At 46.3% G+C, this 20,170-nt stretch overlaps 1 protein-coding gene across 2 annotated transcripts; it reads right to left on the bottom strand.

Moving 5' to 3' along the window:
- Positions 1–795: 795 nt before the first annotated feature.
- Positions 796–19,577, bottom strand: LOC106574302 (trafficking protein particle complex subunit 10). 2 transcript variants are annotated; one of them, XM_014150112.2, is made up of 23 exons: positions 19,156–19,577; positions 17,603–17,684; positions 17,333–17,468; positions 15,571–15,767; positions 14,935–15,130; positions 14,730–14,841; positions 14,133–14,380; positions 13,606–13,752; positions 9,460–9,574; positions 9,017–9,093; positions 8,602–8,693; positions 8,189–8,329; positions 7,112–7,224; positions 6,151–6,707; positions 5,785–5,926; positions 5,493–5,651; positions 4,930–5,159; positions 4,579–4,679; positions 4,142–4,268; positions 3,837–4,061; positions 3,522–3,702; positions 3,242–3,436; positions 796–3,037 (listed from the first exon to the last, which is right to left on the bottom strand). In XM_014150112.2, the coding sequence occupies exons 1-23, from the start codon at positions 19,214–19,216 to the stop codon at positions 2,781–2,783; spliced, it is 3,891 nt and encodes a 1,296-aa protein (XP_014005587.1). In that variant the 5' UTR covers positions 19,217–19,577; the 3' UTR covers positions 796–2,780. The 2 variants fall into 2 exon arrangements, with proteins under 2 accessions (XP_014005587.1, XP_014005588.1); XM_014150113.2 differs by having other exon boundaries at positions 3,891–4,061; positions 19,156–19,574.
- Positions 19,578–20,170: the final 593 nt, after the last annotated feature.

Below are 20,170 nucleotides of genomic sequence, written 5' to 3'. Positions count from 1 at the left end.
AATCATGCATGTGTCTCGAAACAGGGGCAGCGGGAAAAAAATACATATTTTGTGCACTGAAACAGCAAATGGAGGATGCTTTTCATGTGATTTATTTTCATGCCAGCCAAGTAGGCTATAGTCCTGTTGTAAAGATAAGCAATGTGCTTAATATTAGGCCTAACCTATAGAAAGCTGATGGGAAAAGCCTAATTACCGTGACTAAACGCTCACATGGAATTTGACTGCCTTCATGACCGCCAGGTGTGGCGGTAATACGGTCGCCGCAACAGCCCTAGGCACAGCACACAATGGCTAATATAGCACACTGTTTTACAGGGCTACCGTGGCACGTATTGTAAAGCAGTTCCGTAAAAAAGTATTGGTGTATTTAAGTGTAAGTTAGGCCTACACCAATACTTTTTTACGGAACTGCTTTACAGAACTTGCCACAATAGCCCTGTATCTGAGGATTTCTTATATATATATATATATAGAAGGCTACTGAAAATGTAATACATACTTGTGTCCCAACCTTACATTGGATCTCTGTCAGATTCACACCACCTAAGAGCCTCATGCGCACCTACTAGTTCCTCTATGGCTTGCCCCAATCTGACCTGCTCTATGCACACAACCCTTCCTGTGGTCTCTGTTCCTCAGACTTGGACTTCTCACCCTTCATATACAAAAGCTATGAGTGTGACAGAATTGCTTATAGTAGCCAAATCAGGCCCTGTAGGTGTTTCATTTGAGTCCCCCCAAAAAAACGTCCAGTTTCTCTTCACACAAATACTTCACTGAGCACCAGAACAGTCACATTAAAACATAGGTATATTTAATTTCAACTGTATAATGCATACATATGATTGTTTTCAGATTAATTACTTAAACTAATCAGTGGTGTTGAACTTCAATGGAATCATTTACATACAATTGTTTTATTTGATTTCAGTGACCAATTACTGTTGAAAAAAAAATAAAAAAAATCACCAGACAATTCCCAATGACATTATTTATTTTTGTGAGAGTGACTGATTCCATCCCTTCCAGCTATTTGCCGTTAAATAATATAGAAAAAAAAGACAATAAATACAGCTGGACATAAACTAAGATGTGTACATAGACGAGCGCTGTATCACTAGTCTTCATATATCATAGTTTTTCCTGACCAGTTAGACACCCTCGTACACACCGAGGACACATGGAAGTTGCAAAGACAGGCCTGTGTTGCTGTAGGATCGGGCCAGTACGTTTTGTAAGTGGAGTCCGAGTGGGAGGGGGTTCTCTTTCATTAAGATGGCCAGATAGAGGGAACAAGCCTTCTGCCTTTCGTCCTGGCGGTGAGCACTACTTTCTGTTTGTGGGATTATGCTAGATACAAGCCCAGAGGTCGAGGAATACAGGACAGGAGTATAGCTGAGGGGGTGGTGCTAAGCCCTCATCGGCCTCCAGTAGATACCAACCAACCACACCGACAGACAGAGCAACAACCAGAACTTGACCGGCGACACAGTACAAAAATAGGTCAATAAATGAACGAAAATCGCATGTATACAAGCAAATTTCCCCTCCTTCTAAATTGTTGTTTTTGTTAAAAGAATTGTGCTATGATAAGAAAGTGCTCTCCCTGACACAGTTACCGTAGCAACAGCGAATGTCTGAGAAAAAAAACAAAAAACAAGTCAGACACCACATTTACTAAACATAGAATTTACCTGCTCAGCATTCAAGTAAACCACAAAGTCATACAGAACACATGATGGTAACACTTCAAACAGACGGTCACTTTCAGACAAGTCACTGAAAACAATCAAGTTCAATGTCATCCCATTGTTCTCAGATTTCACTGATAATTGAATAAGTGAATTTCAGTGAACCTTAAAACCTGAACAACAAAAAACAAGGCAAAAATAGGTCCTCTTCCAGAGCCAAAAGCATGTGTTTGTTAGTACTCGGATTAAGTGCGTTTCACACCTGCTCGAAAACAAAAATAGTTTATTTTTCCTCTAACATATTCCTTCGAGACAATTTGTTTTTGGTGCAGCCTTTGCACACAGTCAGTCAGTACAGTGATTCCCTCTGGAATAATATGTACATATTGAACAGTTTGTACAGTGGCCAGAGGGTGGCGCTATGACTACAGCAAAGGATAGAGGATTCAGCAGGGTCTGGGGGCAAGGGGCTGGAAGTGAGTGAGGAGGAAAAATGAAGTAGATATTGCTCACACACACACACGATTAACTGGCCCCGCTCTTTCCCTTCATCTATCACAACTTGCCATGTCATGCATAGACAGAGACACACACCAACCAATACAAACAACCACAAACCGAAGCACCCCTGTCCAAACACACGTTAGTGTGTCCATGTGTGCCTCATACAGAAGGTTGTGTTGACGATCAGTGGAACCAGCAAGCTGGTCACAGGTGCGTGGGGTGGGTTCTATGCAGAACAGTTTTAAGCGGTTTACTGTGTCCACGGAGCAAGAACCAATAAGAGAGCTAGTTTTACAGGTACACCAAACCCTCTTCTCTGACAGTGGGGGGAGAGAGGGGTATTTTCATATGAGAATTCAGTGAATACTGAAAAAGATTGACAAGATAAAAATACAGCAGATGGAACTCTCAGGCCAGAACAGGAGCAGGGCCAGTGGGCGGCCAGCAATGAGTCCGGAGAGGAGAGCCAGTGTCAGTTCCCTGCCGCCATGCCACGTCCCGGTTCCAGAACCACAGCCAGGAACCAAACCACAGAGGTCCAGGCGTGATGGGGGCACAGCGGGGGGCAGCGGCCCACAGGGGTCATGTGACGTTAACCTCCATCACGTGTTCGTCAGTAACGGGCAGCACCAGCACCTGCCGCCCCTGGCTCCAATAGAACACCTGTCCCGGACTGAAGGGCTCCAGGCGGGGCATGGGCAGACCCCTCTGCTGCTCCCGCTGCTGCTCCCCACTGCCCACCGAGTGGACGCTGCCCCGGCTACGGATGCTGGCCGTGTCGCCCTGGTCGTCCAGACCTTTGTCCAGCAGGGACATGGTGTCGTTCTCTAAGCAGCTGTCTGTGAGCGGCCAGAGAGAGTGTGTGTGTGTGAGAGAGAGAGAGTACAACACATGCTGTAATAACGCCAATAAGCAAATAATCTAAACAGCGGGTAAGAGGTCGACAAAGACGGCACAAAATATAGACTACCATTTTGTTAAGTAATGGGAGACATGCCTACGGACTGAGCTTAAGTACCGTTCTGCAGCTGTGGGTTACATACCTGTGTCTGGCTGAATGGCTGGGACGGCACTGTGGGGCAGGTACTTGAACACTTTGATGTTGGGGAAGGGCAGGTGCCCGGCGAACAGGGGCATGACCTCCATCTGAACCCTGTGTGTGGCGCTGGCAGCCACGGGCATGGACACCACCCCCGAGCTCTTGCCACACACCGCCCAGTTACTGCTGTTGTCCACCACTGCAGACAACACACACCAGGGTAGACAGGTAAATACCGGACATGGACGGACACACACACACACACACACCTTCCCGTGTCCTACCTTCATACATGAGCTTGGTGGTCCTCAGGCCCTCTATTTCTGTAGACTCCTCCTCCTCCCCTTCAGTCTCGCTGGGCTCTGCCTGCCGTGTGATGGACACCTCGAGGCCACAGAGGGCGCCAGTGCGACAGTGCTGGTCGCCAGACGGTGGCAAGATCTCGGCCTTCAAGCTGTAAAGGGTCTGGGGAGGAAGGTTTAGCAGAGTCCACGGTTAGCAACATCGAGCGATGTTCGAGACCCAGAACGGCGTTTGTGATGAGATCAGGGTTGTGTTCATTCGTTTTGCAATGGAAAACAAAAAAAATGGTGTTTTACATCCATGTGGTGCCTAATGATGGGGACCCAGAGCTGGGTCTTGAGTATACGCACAGAGACCCGGTCCAGCTGGAACTCGTAGCGGTAGGGTTTGAAGGCTGTGTGTGCGTCCGAGGCGGAGACGGGCGCGAAGCTGGCGGAGAATACACACTGCAGGCACAGCGGGAGGTGTTTGACCCAACGCATCTCCCACAGGCAGAACACTGACTGCTGACTGCACACCGTCTGAGGCAAAAAGGATCAGATGAGTGAGTGACAGATGAGTGAGTGAGTGAGAGACGAAGTGTGTGCACGGAGTTACTCACCTGTTGTGTTTTAGCATTGAGTGAGAGCAGCTCCACCGGGATTGTGGGCTGGCGCTCTGTGAGGACCGGGTCCACCAGGTGGAAGTTTGTGTCGGACACGTTCTGGAGACACACCTGTATGTACTTCCTGTGTGACCAGTCAGATCAATATTTAGATTCTCAACGTCACCATAGATTCCTTACTAAATGACTGAGCAGACATGTCATTGAATAGACATCGAGGGCACCGGTTTTTTTTTTTGCATTTCAAATCCTGTAGACGAGAAGGTATGTTACCTAACGCAGGTTCAAAATACTGCAATTGGAATTTGCATTGCGTGCATCACTCAGTAAATAAATAAAAAAAAGGTTCAAATTAAATCATGCTGTATTTTTTTTGCACACATCTGTGACTGTGTTTCCCCATACAGTAAAAGCAGATGGAGTGTGTGTCCTACCTTTTCCCAGCAGACAGTATTGAGTGCTTGGCTTTGAAAGGGACATAGAAGGTTAGGGATATGAGCGTGGAGTAGATGGACCAAGGACAGTCGATGGAGACCTATGGAGAGAGAAACAGAACACACAGGGCTGTGAACATCTGTTAGGCATGGTCATGTTCATTAGGGTACAGTGTAACAAAAGACTTTCAAACATTTGGAGGCGGAATACTCATTGGACAAATCCAGGTAGTCCCTCCGTTTCAGTCTGTTGTCTTCCGTTGGGTGCCTAATGAACATGACCCTAATAAATGACATAAAGGTGGTCCTGGGGTTAACTCTATAGGCTAGGAGGGCAAACGGTCTTCAAACCTTCTGGTCGATGTTGATCATGCCATTGTCTGCGTGGCTGTGGTTCTTGGGCCGGTGGCGGACCTCGCCGTTGGTGAGACGCTCGATGTCGGGCTTAAAGGGTGTGGGGGGGATGTGGCACAGCACCTCCAGCTGGAACTCCAGGGTGTGGTAGGGAGGGGTGGGGGGCAGGGAAATGCTGGTCACCTTCTCCGAAGACTGGACGGAAAGAGCATGCTCCCCCACACGCTCTGCAAAGAGATGGAGAGAGGGTGCGAGAGAGAGAGAGAGAGAGAGAACAGAAAATAGTTAGCAACAGCCTTAGTAGGGAAAGGCAGTCAGCATGGAACGCTAAGGGTGTCTCCCCCTATGGACTGAGGGTCATTGATCTCCATGGTAACCCCCAGACCTGCCTGGGCTAATATTAGTGATTGAAAGCAGTGGCTAGTTAAACAAAAGGTGTGGATTGCAGTCCCTCCTCGTCTATAGACTACTTTCAATGTAACGAGGGAAATTTGTTCATTTGGACTATCCCCTTTAACCTCTCTGACCCTTGACCCAGAGTGGATGGAAGGAAGGCTGACCTCCCGTGCTGGACAGGATGGTAGCAGAGCAGCAGCTAGAGTGGAGGATGGGCATGGAGTCTGTATTGCTAAGCTGCAGTGCGTCACCCTTCTTCACACTGTAGTGGCCTGTTGCTATGGTGAACTTCACCTTCTGGGGAATGCCTGCCAACAGGTTGTCTGGAGGGCAAACACAGATACACAGTTACACAGTCACAAATGTAAAAATACAAGGATGACCCAGTCCAACGGGCAGCGATTAGCATCTTTTGTTTATGGCAAAAGAGGGGGACAGAGGGCCAGACAGACGGACCTGAGAGAGGCTCGATGGTGAGCTGGGGCTCCTGGGAGTAGACCTCGTACTGCACCACAGGGTAGATGTGAGACTGGACAAACTGGACTCTCCCCACGCTCCCGCACAGCTGACGTAACGTGTACGAGCCCGGCTCTCCAGTCTAGAGAGAAAAGGGCGAGAGAGTGGAAAGAGAAAGAGAGGCCGACAAGGAGTGATAAAGTGACACTTGACCTCTAATTGACAGCGTTCCCCATTCTGTTTTAATGGAGAGGAGGCAAGGAGATTACAGATTTCTTTAGACAAATTGAAAATGAGCCATGGGGTGGACTTAGCTTCGAGACATGACTATTGATGACATTATAGGAGGCTGAAAAAAAAACGTACTGGGGCCGTGAACAAGATGCTGTTGTCGCCGGGCTGCAGCGTTATGTCGCGTGCCCTCAGCATCTGGGCCCCGTCGTCCACGGCAACCGCTGCCGGGAGGGCCCCGGCGGTGGGCGTGTCCAGGGAGGCTGAGCTGTCGTGGCGCCGCAGCAGCAGGTGCATGTTCTTACACACCACCCCTGTGGAGTTGAGCGAGCTGTCCGACGGGCTGCGGTCCTGCATTTCGTAAAGCTCCAGTGCGGGGGGTAGCGAAGCGCCCATCCCGGCCCCAGCTAGGGGGCTTCCCTGGGGGAACAGGACCACCCCGTCCCCCTGGCCTTGTGGTCCCTGGCCCGTCCTCCTCTGGGTGCTGCCCGCCCGGCCCCTCGCCCCGCCCTGCTCCAGGCTGAAGTGGAGAGTGGCGGCCAGCTGCTCCACCTGCACGGCCACGGGCATCAGGCAGCGTACGTGCAGCTCCAGCTGCAGGGCGGCACCCACGTGCACCACGGCGCCAGGCGGGCTGAACTGCATCTGGCGCAGCTGGGCAAACGCCGCCATGCTCAGAGCCACAGTCTGGTCTGGAGAGACGAGAGGAGGAAGAGAGGGATGAGAGAGGGAAGTGACAGAGGGCATGGCATTACATGGAAACATTGTGAAGTCAGAGTTATGTTGGACTAGCCTGGGTGCCAGTCTTTCTCCTTATGGAATTGTCAGGCTTGACAATGACAATGGAGCAGGCAAAAGCACAAACAGATCTGGGGACCAGGCTAATGTTGATCAGTCTTGGGAGAAAAATTAGCCACTATTTACATGTTTGACCAGTTTAGTTGGCAAGACTCTCAGAAGTTGAGACAACCAGACAAGGATCCTTGAATTTTTCATTGTGCAATTAGAAGCTTTCAACTTTCTTCCTGCATCAATGAGAACAAACAACTGACTGTTCCTGCCATGTCTCGAGTGTACGTGGTGTGTGTGTGCTCACCTGAGGGTGCCGGGGGCTGGCTGGCGAAGGTAAGGATCTCCTGGCAGAAGTGCTTCCTCTCCTCCTCTGTCAGGTTGGCGTCGCCCGCCAGCAAGGCACTGGTCTGCAGGTAGCTGGCACAGTGAGTCAAGGAAACTTGAACTAGAAGATAGCCAAGATACAGACACCTGGCTATTTCAATGCAATGGGAGAGTGAAAGGAGAGAGAGCCTTCAGAAAGGATTCCCTACCAAGCATGCGGATTGGAAAGGGGTAAAATAGTAACCAACCTTCCTTTGTGGTCATTATTCATCTAGCTACCCATGATGGAAATCTTTAGTCCACCCACTCATTAAACGGATGACCTCTCAAACAAGTGATAGCACAGAAGGCTGGGTTGTGTTCAGTAGACACAAAATGGGGGAAAGAAATAATGCTCCAAAACGATATGAACCAGAGAGGTACTATCTTTCCAATAGGAGTCCGACGTTTTTGTTTTCCATTAAAAAAACGTTGCTACGGTTGGCCCTATTGAACATGATCCTGGGTCATATAGAATGTACAACAGTGAAGACATTGTCCGTGTTGAGAGCATCTAAACAGTGATGTATTATGGGTAAATTGTGGCTGACTGACCTACAAATAACATTGAGTAGTTATTTATGATGCAACGTGATTCGTAGTCAAGTCTCGATTAGCCTTTAAAAGCGGTTGCAATGTCGAACACGCCCACTGAGACTGATTGACATTGGGTCATATACACTAGGCACAGAACAGAAAAAAAACTGAAGAAAACAGGCAGGGACTACCTGAACATGTCCAATGGCAAACACTTGTGTTGTTTCCCGTTGCAAAACGTTTTGCAACAGTGTGCTATAATGAATACGACCCTGTAGTGAGGTGGTCAGTGTGTAAACTCTTTGTCAATCATGAGGTCAGTGATCTTCAAGTCAGAAAGTCAGAGCTCTAGAAAGAGGCTCGAGTTTCCGAGTTGGAATTCCGAGTTGGATGACCATTCAAAACGATTTTCCCCCAGTTGGAGCTTGTTCCCCCCCCCAGAGTTCCCAGTTGTTTTGAACGCAGCATTTTTGAAGGATACTCTTCAGTCTGCTGCAAGAGCTTCTGACACTCGGCCATCTGCTTCCTGGTATGAGTCACCTGCAGGCTCCACCCCTCTGCCACGTAGGACCTCAGAGAGTCATCAAGGAAGCCCTCTGCTCTCTCCGGGTCACCTTTCTTCCTACACACACAAACCACATACATAGTTAACACCGGTTTTATTCATTTAGCATCAATCAATTAGAGCAACCCTATAAATCTTTCATTCATTAGTTATTAGCACATTTAGCTGACTGGGGCTAATCATTTTTCCAGCGACCTTCATCGTTTGAAAACTTACAATAGGTATACTACATTTAATCGAAATGATTCCCTCACTGGAAACACCATTCAGAGATGGAGAGTGAGAGGCAGAGGGAAGAGAGAACACAAAAAAAGATAGAAAAGACTTACATGTAAAATTCAGCTAGACTCTTTCCAATGAGCCGGGATGAGCGCATCCGGCCTATGGCTCTGTACATCTCCATAGCAGCATGTGACAGCTCCTGAAAAGAGGGAGGGAGGAAGGGTAAGAGTGCAGGATAGAGGGGGAGAGAGAGAGAGGGAGAAGGATCATCAGAGGACAAAGAAAGCATTCAGTAAATAAGAATGTTTAGCTCTGTGATGGCTTTCTGCCCCAGTGCCTAAAGAGAGCGGGCCTGGAGGGCAATGGGGCCCAATGAACTAGATACCAAGACTATAAACAGAGGCACTCTGTCTATGAAGTGTCCCATGCACACACATAACATTATGAAGCATAATCAAGGCTCTAAACAAGGACTACAGTAACTGCCTACACCATTATCCACCTAATCAACATGGCACTTACCAGATAGTGTTTTTCAAACGCCTCCACAGACGATAAGGCCTCATTGAGTTTTTTGTAAGGGCTCTGCAGGCTGTTGACTGTAAGAGAGAACGCAGGAGACACACTTAGACTTTCTCTAAAGACCATTTCAGCTTTTTCCTTAGCGCAAATAACTTCCAAGTCCTCACAATGATGTGTTTGTGTTGACAGTAAAAGTAACCCACTTCAACCTCAAACAGAGAGTCATATGCACAACAGAGGGCTAAGCGGTTTTGACATGGCATACAACACAGCACAACCATTATCAAATGACACCATCCAACATTATCCATTCTAATGCAATGCTCAGGTACTACTACTTTATAACTAAGGGCCTATTGTGAACCAACTGGGTCTCCAGTATACCTGTGTTAGCCAGCTGAGCTAAAGCCTAGGGCATTAGTGTGTGTGTATATATATAATACCCGTCTCTGGTCTCTCTTCCCCCAGGCCAGCCAGAAGGTCCACGGTGCGGTTTAGATCCTCGGAGGTGGGGCCCTTCTCAGCCACCAGGCCACACAGGTAGCCCAGAGACTTTAGCTGGGAACACAACAACACACGCGTCACAACATACATAGGGCCACAATGACAAGCTGGAAATGGAGTCTTACGGCGATGACCAGAAAGTGTGTTATCAGAGTTTCTTGACCACGTAAAACTCCTTGGGCCAGTTTCGCGGACACAGATTAAGCCTAGTCTTGAACTAAGAAGCACTTTTAATGATGATCCTCCATTGAGCATACTTCCGGAAAATAAGCCCCTTGTGACTTTAGAACGGTGTAGGTCTGCAGGGCAGGGGCTAACACAGTGTACCTGCAGTGATGTGTGTTAGGTCAGAGGTGCAGTAGGTACAGTGCATTCGGGAATGTATTCAGACCCCTTGACTTTTTCCACATTTTGTTACGTGACAACCTTATTCTAAAATTGATTAAATATTATTTTTTTTCCTTCATCAATCTACACACAATACCCCATAATGACAAAGCGAAAACAGGTTTTAGAAATGATTGCAAATTCATTAAAAATAAAAAACAGAAGTACCTAATTTACATACAGTTAAAGTCGGAAGTTTACATACACCTTAGCCAAATACATTTAAACTCAGTTTTTCACAATTCCTGATATTTAATCATAGTACAAATTCCCTGTCTTTGGTCAGTTAGGATCACCACTTTATTTTAAGAATGTGAAATAATAGTAGAGAGAATTCTTTATTTCAGGTATTATTTCTTTCATCACATTCCCAATGGGTCAGAAGTTTACATGCTACCAAATACTAATCGAGTGTATTGCCTATAAATTGTTGAACTTGGGTCAAACGTTTCAGGTAGCCTTCCACAAGCTTCCCATAATAAGTTGGGTGAATTTTGGGCCATTCCTTCTGACAGAGCTGGTGTAACTGAGTCAGGTTTGTAGGCCTCCCTGCTCGCACACGCTTTTTCAGTTCTACTCACAAATGGATTAAGGTCAGGGCTTTGTGATGACCACTCCAATACCTTGACTTTGTTGTCCTTACGCCATTTTGCCACAACTTTGGAAGTATGCTTGTGGTCATTGTCCATTTGGAAGACCCATTTGCGACCAAGCTTTAACTTCCTGACTGATGTCTTGAGATGTAGCTTCAATATATCCATGTAATTTTCCTTCCTCAAGATGTCATCTATTTTGTGAAGTGCACCAGTCCCTCCTGCAGCAAAGCAGCCCCACAACACGATGCTGCCACCCCCGTGTTTCAAGGTTGGGATGGTGTTCTTCGGCTTGCAAACGTCCCCCTTTTTCCTCCAAACATAATGATGGCAATTATGGCCAAACAGTTCTATTTTTGTTTCATCAGACATTTCTCCAAAAAATACGATCCTTGTTCCCATGTGCAGTTGCAACCTGTAGTCTGGCTTTTTTATGGCGGTTTTTGAGTAATGGCTTCTTCCTTGCTGAGAGGCCTTTCAGCTTATGTCGGTATAGGACTCATTTTACTGTGGATCTAGATACTTTTGTATTTGTTTCCTCCAGCATCTTCACAATGTCCTTCGCTGTTGTTCTGGGATTGATTTGCACTTTACGCACCAAAGTACGTTCATCTCTAGGAGACAGAACGCGTCTCCTTCCTGAGTGGTATGATGGCTCCGAGTCCAATGATGTTTATACTTGCGTACTATTGTTTGTACAGATTAACATGGTACCTTCAGGCGTTTGGAAATTGCTCCCAAGGATGAACCAGACTTGTGGAGGTCTACAATTGTTTTTCTGAGGTCTTGGCTGATTTCTTTTGATTTCCCCATGATGTCAACCAAAGAGGCACTGAGATTGAAGGTAGGCCTTGAAATACATCAACAGTTATATCTCCAATTGACTCAAATGATGTCAATTAGCCAATCAGAAGCTTCTAAAGCCAATACATTTTCCAAGCTGTTCAAAAGGCACGGTCAACTTAGTGCATGTAAACTTCTGACCCACTGGAATTGTGATACAGTGAATTATAAAGTGATATAATCTGTCTATAAACAATTGTTGGAAAAATTACTTGCGTCAAGCACAAAGTAGATGTCCTAACCGACTTGCCAAAACTATAGTTTGTTAACAAGAAATTTGTGAACAAGAAATTTGTGGAGTGGTTGAAAAACAAGTTAACGATTCCAACCTAAGTGTATTTAAACTTCCGACTTCAACTGTATGTACCCTTTGCTATGAGACTCGAGATTTTTTTTTTAAACCTTTATTTAACTAGGCAAGTCAGTTAAGAACAAATTCTTATTTACAATGATGGCCTAGCCCAGGCCAAACCCTAACGACGCTGGGCCAATTGTGCACCGCCCTATGGGACTCCCAATCACGGCCAGTTGTGATACAGCCTGGAATCGAACCAGGGTCTATAGTGACGCCTCTAGCACTGAGATGCAGTGCCTGAGACCGCTGCGCCACTCGGGAGCCCAGGTGCATCCTGTTTCCATTGATCATCCTAGGAGATGTTTCTACAACTTGATTGGAGTCCATCTGTGGTAAATTCAATTGATTGGACATGATTTGGAAAGGCACACACCTATCTATATAATGTCCCACAGCTGACAGTGCATGTCAGAGCAAAGAAGTCGAAAGAATTGTCCGTCGAGCGCCGAGACAGGATTGCGTCAAGGCATAGATCTGGGGAAGGGTACCAAAAAAAGCACACTGAGACCTCCATCATTCTGAAATGGAAGAAGTTTGGAACCACCAAGACTCTTCATAGAGCTGGCCGCCCGGCCAAACTGAGAAATCGGGGGAGAAGGGCCTTGGTCAGGGAGGTGACCAAGAACCCAATGGTCACTGACAGAGCTCCAGAGTTCCTCTGTGGAGATGGGAGAACCTTCCAGAAGGACAACCATCTCTGCAAGACTCCACCAATCAGGTCTTTCTGGTAGAATGGTCAGACAGAAGCCACTCCTCAGTAAAAGGCACATGACAGCAGCTTGGAGTTTGACAAAAGGCACCTAAAGACTCTCAAGACAATGAGAAACCAGATTCTCTGGTCTGATGAAACCAAGATTGAACTCTTTGGCCTGAATGCCAAGGGTCACCTCTGGAGGAAACCTGGCATCATCCCTACGGTGACGTATGGTGGTGGCAGCATCATGCTGTGGGGATGTTTTTCAGCAGCCGGGACTGGGAAACTAGTCAGCATAGAGGGAAAGATGAACGGAGCAAAGTACAGAGAGATCATCGATGAAAACCTGATCCAGAGCACTCAGGACCTCAGACAAGGGCGAAGGTTCACCTTCCAACAGGACAACAACCCTAAGCACACAGCCAAGAAAACACATGAGTGGCTTCGGGACAAGTCTCTGAATGTCCTGGAGTGGACCAGACAGAGCCTGGACTTAAACCCGATCGAACATCTCCGGAAAGACCTGAAAATAGATGTGCAGCTACGCTCCCCTCCAACCTGACGGAGCTTGAGAGAATCTGCAGAGAACGTGGGAAACTTTCCAAATACAGGTGTGCCAATCTTGTAGCGTCATACCCAAGAAGACTATGCTGTAATCGCTGCCAAAGGTGTTCAACAAAGTACTGAGTAAAGGATCTGAATACTTACAATACCAGTCAAACGTTTGGACACACCTACTCATTCAAGGGTTTTTCTTTATTTTTACTATTTTCTACATTGTAATATTATAGTCAAGACCTCAAAACAGCTTTGCACATGCTTGGCATTCTCTCAACCAGCTTCACCTGGAATGCTTTTCCAACAGTCTTGAAGGAGTTCCAACATATGCTGAGCACTTGTTGGCTGCTTTTCCTTCACTCTGCGGTCCAACTCAACCCAAACCATCTCAATTGGGTTGAGATCGGGTGATTGTGAAGGCCAGGTCATCTGATGCAGCACTCCATCGCTCTCCTTCTTGGTCAAATATCCCTTACACAGGATGGTGTGAAAATTTCTAAAAACCTGTTTTTGCTTTGTCATTATGTAGATTGATGAACATTTTTTATTTAATCAATTTAATCCATTTTAAAATAAGGCTGTGCCATAACAAAATGTGGAGGGGTCTGAATACTTTCCCAAATGCACTGTATATGTAGGTAGGTAGGTAGGGTACCTTCTCTGTGGCGTAGGTCCACAGGCCGACAGTGTGGGAGCAGTTGGCCTCTAGCTGGGCGCGGTCGCAGCAGCCCTCGATCCTGTGCAGCACTTCCAGACAGCTGAGGAACACCCAGCAGTCCAACGCCCCCTGGACCACAGACACCTACACACACAGGATGAGGATCTCTAGATTTACATTTTATATACATCTTTGAATCCACAAACCTTCTCCATCTGCGTCCCACACACACAGATACACAGCTCATGCACAAACCAAAGCCAATGTATAACACCAAAATTGATGTTTCCAACCAAACTCTTTTTGGCAGGAGGCTACATTGTTATACAATGGTAGGGGAAACACTAGTGTGTGCATGGCCAGAATCAGAGTGTTTGAGGGGATCATTTTGAGCAAGATGAGGTGCACTGCAGAATAGTTCATCATCACATAATGTAATGTAGTAATTTGGGGCCGAAGGTGCTTCGTATGTCAGCAGTTTGGCCCAGTCTGACTGCAATAAAGTACTCAAAAACGCACTGTACCTCGAGCAGGCGCAGCTCCTGGACACAATTGTGCAGCAGCTCCAGGGCTCGCTGGGTGACCTCCCAGGGCCTCTGAAGGAAGATGAGCAGAGTGCACTGGCGGGAGAACAGGTAGCTGCGCAGGTCCAGCAGGCTGGCCTCACCGCACTGGATCAGCTCGCGCTTCTCCATGTCGATGGGCCGCCGCAGGAGCAGCCCGCTCCAGCGCTTCACCGGGGCACAGAACGAGCCCAGCCAGTTTGCCCCGTCTGAAAGACACACAACAGGCATGGACACAAGAATAAGATTTTGCCCTGTGTAGTACAGTAAACACACACACAAATAGGCCTATAGTAAAGGTAGGCAGGGCTCTACGCTGACCTTTTTTCAAGGAGCACGTGTGCACCTAAGTTGAAAAATGTAGGCGTACACAAATACATTTTGAAGCACAATTAAACATTTTTTGGGGTAATAAAGCTGGAATCCTTATTTTTTCTTAGCACACTGGTGCTGCTAAATAAAAATTCCAGATCACACAGCTAAATATGTAGGCGGATATGCAAGTAAAATGGTCGCACTGTAGAGCCATGGTAGGGGTAGTAAACAATGCCACTCTACCTCCAGCCCCAAAGTTGAGGACATACTGAGTGAAGAGAGCGTCCAGCTCGTCATACTGGACCAGAGCATCCTCAAACTGCTGCAGCATCTCAAACACAAAGGCCAACTCCTCCTGCACAACACACACACCCATTGGTTAAATAGGTTACAACTGCTTCCCCTATAGTCGAGCAGGGATGATTGACAGGTGGTGGGAGTGACCCACCTGCACCATGAAGTAGTCGCAGAAGCTCCAGCCGGGCTCGGTGCGTTTCTCGCGGAGCGTGCGCATGTCATCCTCGAATCGGCCCAGGTTCTTGGTGAAGGACATGAGCAGCAAGGTGCGCAGCTTGGTCAGGAAGGAGCTCCACGAATCCTGGGACCGAGACGACTCCTTCAGAGGGTCAGACAGAACCACACACCTGAACCATGGGGGGGAGAAAGAAAGAAAGAAAGAAAGAAAGAAAGAAAGAAAGAAAGAAAGAAAGAAAGAAAGAAAGAAAGAAAGAAAGAAAGAAAGAAAGAAAGAAAGAAAGAAAGAAAGAAAGAAAGAAAGAAAGAAAGAAAGAAAGAAAGAAAGAAAGAAAGAAAGAAAGAAAGAAAGAAAGTGTTAGAGTGTTAGAGAGAAAAGTCTCCTCCTGGAGAGCCACACTCCTGCAGGCTTTTGCGTCATCCCTCATCTAGCACATCCAATTCTACTAAATGAGTTGCTCAGGTCCTTGATAAGATGAATCTGGTGTGTTACACAACAGAAATGGATCAGAAGACAGCATGCCCAGTAGATCTCCAGGAGGGAACCCTTGGTAGACAAAATAGCTCAGATTCTGTTCTAACAAGAGATAAGAGCGGTGATGTTGCCGACCTGTCGCTCTGCTTGTTGCAGAAGTCGTTGCGGATCTTGTCTACGATGGAGGTGCGCGGCAGGATGTTGGTCTTGTTCTTCTTCTTGGCTTCACTCTCCACCACCACGATGAGCCAGTCCACCGAGCCGTGCAGCCGCAGGGTGCTCTGCCACCGCAGCATGTCATCCTTCACCGACGCCTTGTACATCTCTGTGTCCTGAGACAGACAGACAGACAGACAGACAGACAGACAGACAGACAGACAGACAGACAGACAGACAGACAGACACAGACACACACACACACACACACACAGAGAGAGTATACAAAACATTAAAAGCACCTGCTCTTTCCATGACAGACTGGCCAGGTGAAAGCTATGACCCCTTTTTGATGTCACTTGTTAAATCCACTTCAATCAGTGCAGATGAAGGGGAGGAGACAAGTTAAAGGATTTTTAAGCCTTGAGACAATTGAGACATGGATTGTGTGCCATTCAGAGGGTGAATGGGCAAGACAAAAGATTTAAGTGCCTTTGAACAGGGTATGGTAGTAGGTGCCAGGCGCACCGGTTTGTGTCAAGAACAGCAACACTGCTGGGTTTTTCACGCTCAACAATATCCTGTGTGTATCAAGAATGGTCCACCACCCAAACGATATCCAGCCAACTAGACACAACTGTGGGAAGCATTGGTGTCAACATGGGCCAGCATCCCATCCATGCTAGGGATGCAAACTGACCCTCATTAAGCGGTCAACAAACGGTAAAACATTTCCAAACAGTAAAATGACGTGCCCCAACAAAATCAGATCTATCAGATCTGTATATAATGACGAGATATGTTCCCGCCCTAACAATGTGAGTCATCCCAAGGCGGAAAGGCAGACGACAAGCTTAGGACCAAAATAAGCCCATAGAAACGAGTTGGACTTATTTTGGACCGATTTTGGCTAGAGTGAAACCTCTCGCCTCGTCTCTTCCTCTCTGATACGATGCATGCATACAAGGACTGGCCATTTTTTATTAAGAGCTTAACGGAAACATGCAACAATAGCAAGCTTATCATCTTACAGTCAAAAGGCTATAGCCTGTTACTGAACATGCAACTTATGTAATGGACCAGCCAATAAAACGTCATTTTCAAACATTTGCCAAAATGCAACTAGCGGAAAACACAGTTCAAAACAGCGCACCTAATGTTCCATATGTGACAGAGATGAAAATCTCTGTCAGAAACTTAGAAAGAGGGGGAATCTAATAGCAACTACTATTGATGGCTTGCTATATGACTAGGATTGTGTCATTGGCTTATGGACAATGAAAGAAAGTTGATAAGAAAACCATTAGAACAGGAGAGAAATGCTGGTAAACGGCATGAGGAAGTCCATATAAAATAATTGCCTCCACGTTTCTATGGATGGATTTTCACAAGGCTACTTGAAGCAAGGTAAGACATGCCTCCTCATTATTTGAAGTAAAACGTTCAGGTTTCAAACAATTACACTGCCTCAAGCTCACATTGCAAAGTGGTGGGTGACGGGCTGGTAGTCAACGGAAGACAGGCTATAGCCTATGCATCCAAACGGCGAATGGGAGGCGCGCTTTACATGTTGAGATTTAGAAATAAATATAGCATTAATACACCCATAATATACGAACACACAAACAGCTATTGGAGCTCTTGTGAATCATAATACGGTGTTGAATGTTATGATACCAACAACAATGCCGGTCTGTCCAATATGTTCTCACTACATCAAAGTGACTAGCTGACTACTCACACAACAGTCTGTCCAGTATATGTGCAGGAAGGGGAAGGTGAGCAGGGCTCTATTTCCGTCCTTAGGAAGCAGCTCCTCTTTGAACTGAACAAAGTTGGCCTCGAGGTGAATCATCTTTGGTGCGCGTCCGTAGGACCTTCAGATGAGGAGACATTGGCATTAAAAACAGTCAGCCACACACTCAAACACACAACTTTGCACTAACCACACAGTTGCGCATGCCTACACACACACATCTGATAGCGAAGTGCAAACATCCCAATAGCTCACCTCCTCCACTCCATGGGCTCCCTGGGTAACTGCTGTGCCAGAGAGGTGTAGAGGGAAGTGAACAGGCTCTGGTCGCCAGCACCTGTGTGTCGGGGTTGAGAGACAGAGTAGTGAAGAAGAGAGAGAGAAAGGGAGAGCAGACAGGTACTCTGTGCTTCCAACCAGCATGTTATTCCATTTTCAGGGATCAACGAGATCTGTGACTCATTTGTTTCGTTACATTTTATTAGCTAGCCATCTAGCTAGGTCTCACTGCACACCTTAGGCTACATCACCCAGAGTAACAGTGTGAGTTGGAGGCTGAAGAAATTCAGCTTGTCACCAAAAACACTCACAAACTTTTACAGATGCACAATCGAGAGCATCCTGTCAGGCTGTATCACCGCCTGGTACGGCAACTGCTCCGCCCACAACCGTAAGGCTCTCCAGGGGGTAGTGAGGTCTGCACAACACATCAACGGGGGCAAACTACCTGCCCTCCAGGACACCTACACCACCCGATGTCACAGGAAGGCCAAAATGATCATCAAGGACAACAACCACCCGAGCCACTGCCTGTTCACCCCGCTATCATCCAGAAGGCGAGGTCAGTACAGGTGCATCAAAGCTGGGACCGAGAGACTGAAAAACAGCTTCTATTTCAAAGCCATTAGACTGTTATCCAGCCATCACTAACATTGAGTGGCTGCTGCCAACATACTGACTCAAATCTCTAGCCACTTTAATAATAAAAAATTGGATGTAATAAATGTATCACTAGTCACTTTAAACAATGCCACTTTATATCATGTTTACATACCCTACATTACTAATCTCATATGTATATACTGTACTCTATACCATCTAATGCATCTTGTCTATGCCGTTCAGCCATCGCTCATCCATATATTTATATGTACATATTCTCATTCATTCCTTTACACTTGTGTGTAAAAGATAGTTGTTGTGAAATTGTTAGATTACTTGTTAGATATTACTGCATGGTCGGACCTAGAAGCACAAGCATTTCGCTACACTCGCATTAACATCTGCTAACCAACCATGTGTACGTGACCAATAACATTTTATTTGATTTGACCCCGTCAGTGATACACTGACAGTCCTCTGCTCAAACTTGAACAGTCAGCGCAGTGTGCTACTTGTAGCTCTTCTTATACAGGCCTCGTTTGATTAGTAGCTTGTTAGCTAGCTAACTAAAAAAGCACAAGCCGACTATGTCAAATAAGACAGAGAGGGGATGCCGAAATGCTGCATAAGGAATAGGCTATTTTGTTGGCTAGTTAGGTACTAACTGTAGCCAAGCTAGCAAGCTAAGCCCTTTTCAAAATTGTCAATGTAGGACTTCTGAAACAATCTTTAAAAACGGTATACGGTAGCTGGCTAGCATGCCGGTTAGACAAGATAGATTATCTGCAGCAGCCACTGCATTGGTTGAGGTGTCACTCAAATTCACACCGCACAGCAACCACTGAGGTATACTGTAGCTAGCTAGCCAAGAAAGCGAACATTGCTAGCTAGCTAACGTTAACGAGACAACTGAAAGGTTAACTAACATGTCACAATCGGCTTGTTTTCCATTGTGTAGATTGTTGCCGTTTCTTCATGGGCCTCCATGGATTCCGAGAGTCAACATTAGTCCTCCATTTGAAAGTGAACAATATCACTAGTGTTGTTATCAGAGCTGTACATTTCTGTTTGTATCGAATTTGGGCCTTTTTCCTTTTCATTTCCTGTATGTCCCTGACAATATGACGACATCCGGCACAAAGTCAACGAGAGTAATGCCGCGTTCATGACTTCATGATTTGACCTCCTTTTTCTTCCCGAGTTCCCAGTTGTCTTAAAACCACCATAACTATTGTGGGCGTGTGGCAAATGTGTGCCTGTGTTGGAGTGTCAATATAAGTATGTGTGAGTCCAGTATGTGTGCATAGTCAGAACGAGTTTGTGCAAAATGGGTCAATGCAGATATTCTGGGTAGCTATTTGGTTAACTATACTGAACAAAAATATGACGCAACATGCAACAATTTCTACGATTTTACTGAGTTACAGATCATATAAGGAAATCAGTCAATTGAAACAAATTCATTATGCCTTAATCTATGGATTTCACATGACTGGGAATACAGAAATGCATCTGTTGGTCACAAATACCTAAAAGAAAATGGGCCTCACAATGGGCATTCAAATTGCCATTGATAAAATGCAATTGTGTTCGTTGTTCATAGCTTATGCCTGCCCATACCATAACCCCACAGCCACCATGGGGCACTCTGTTCACAATGTTGACATCAGCAAACCACTCGTCCACACAACGCCATACACGTAGTTTGCAGTTGAAAGTACTGCCAAATTCTCTAAATGTTTTTATTTTATTTTATTTAACATTTATTTAACTAGGCAAATCAGTTAAAAACTAATTCTTATTTACAATGACGGCCTACAGCGGCCAAACCCGGATGACGCTGGGCCAATTGCGCGCTGCCCTATGGGACTCCCAATCACGGCTGGTTGTGATACAGCCTGGATATGTAGGTGGCCTATGGTAGAGAAATTAACATTCAAT

The sequence above is a fragment of the Salmo salar genome, chromosome ssa16, assembly GCF_905237065.1.
Source record: "Salmo salar chromosome ssa16, Ssal_v3.1, whole genome shotgun sequence".
Classification (NCBI taxonomy): domain Eukaryota; kingdom Metazoa; phylum Chordata; class Actinopteri; order Salmoniformes; family Salmonidae; genus Salmo; species Salmo salar.
This window is presented reverse-complemented; position numbering and strand designations above follow the sequence as displayed.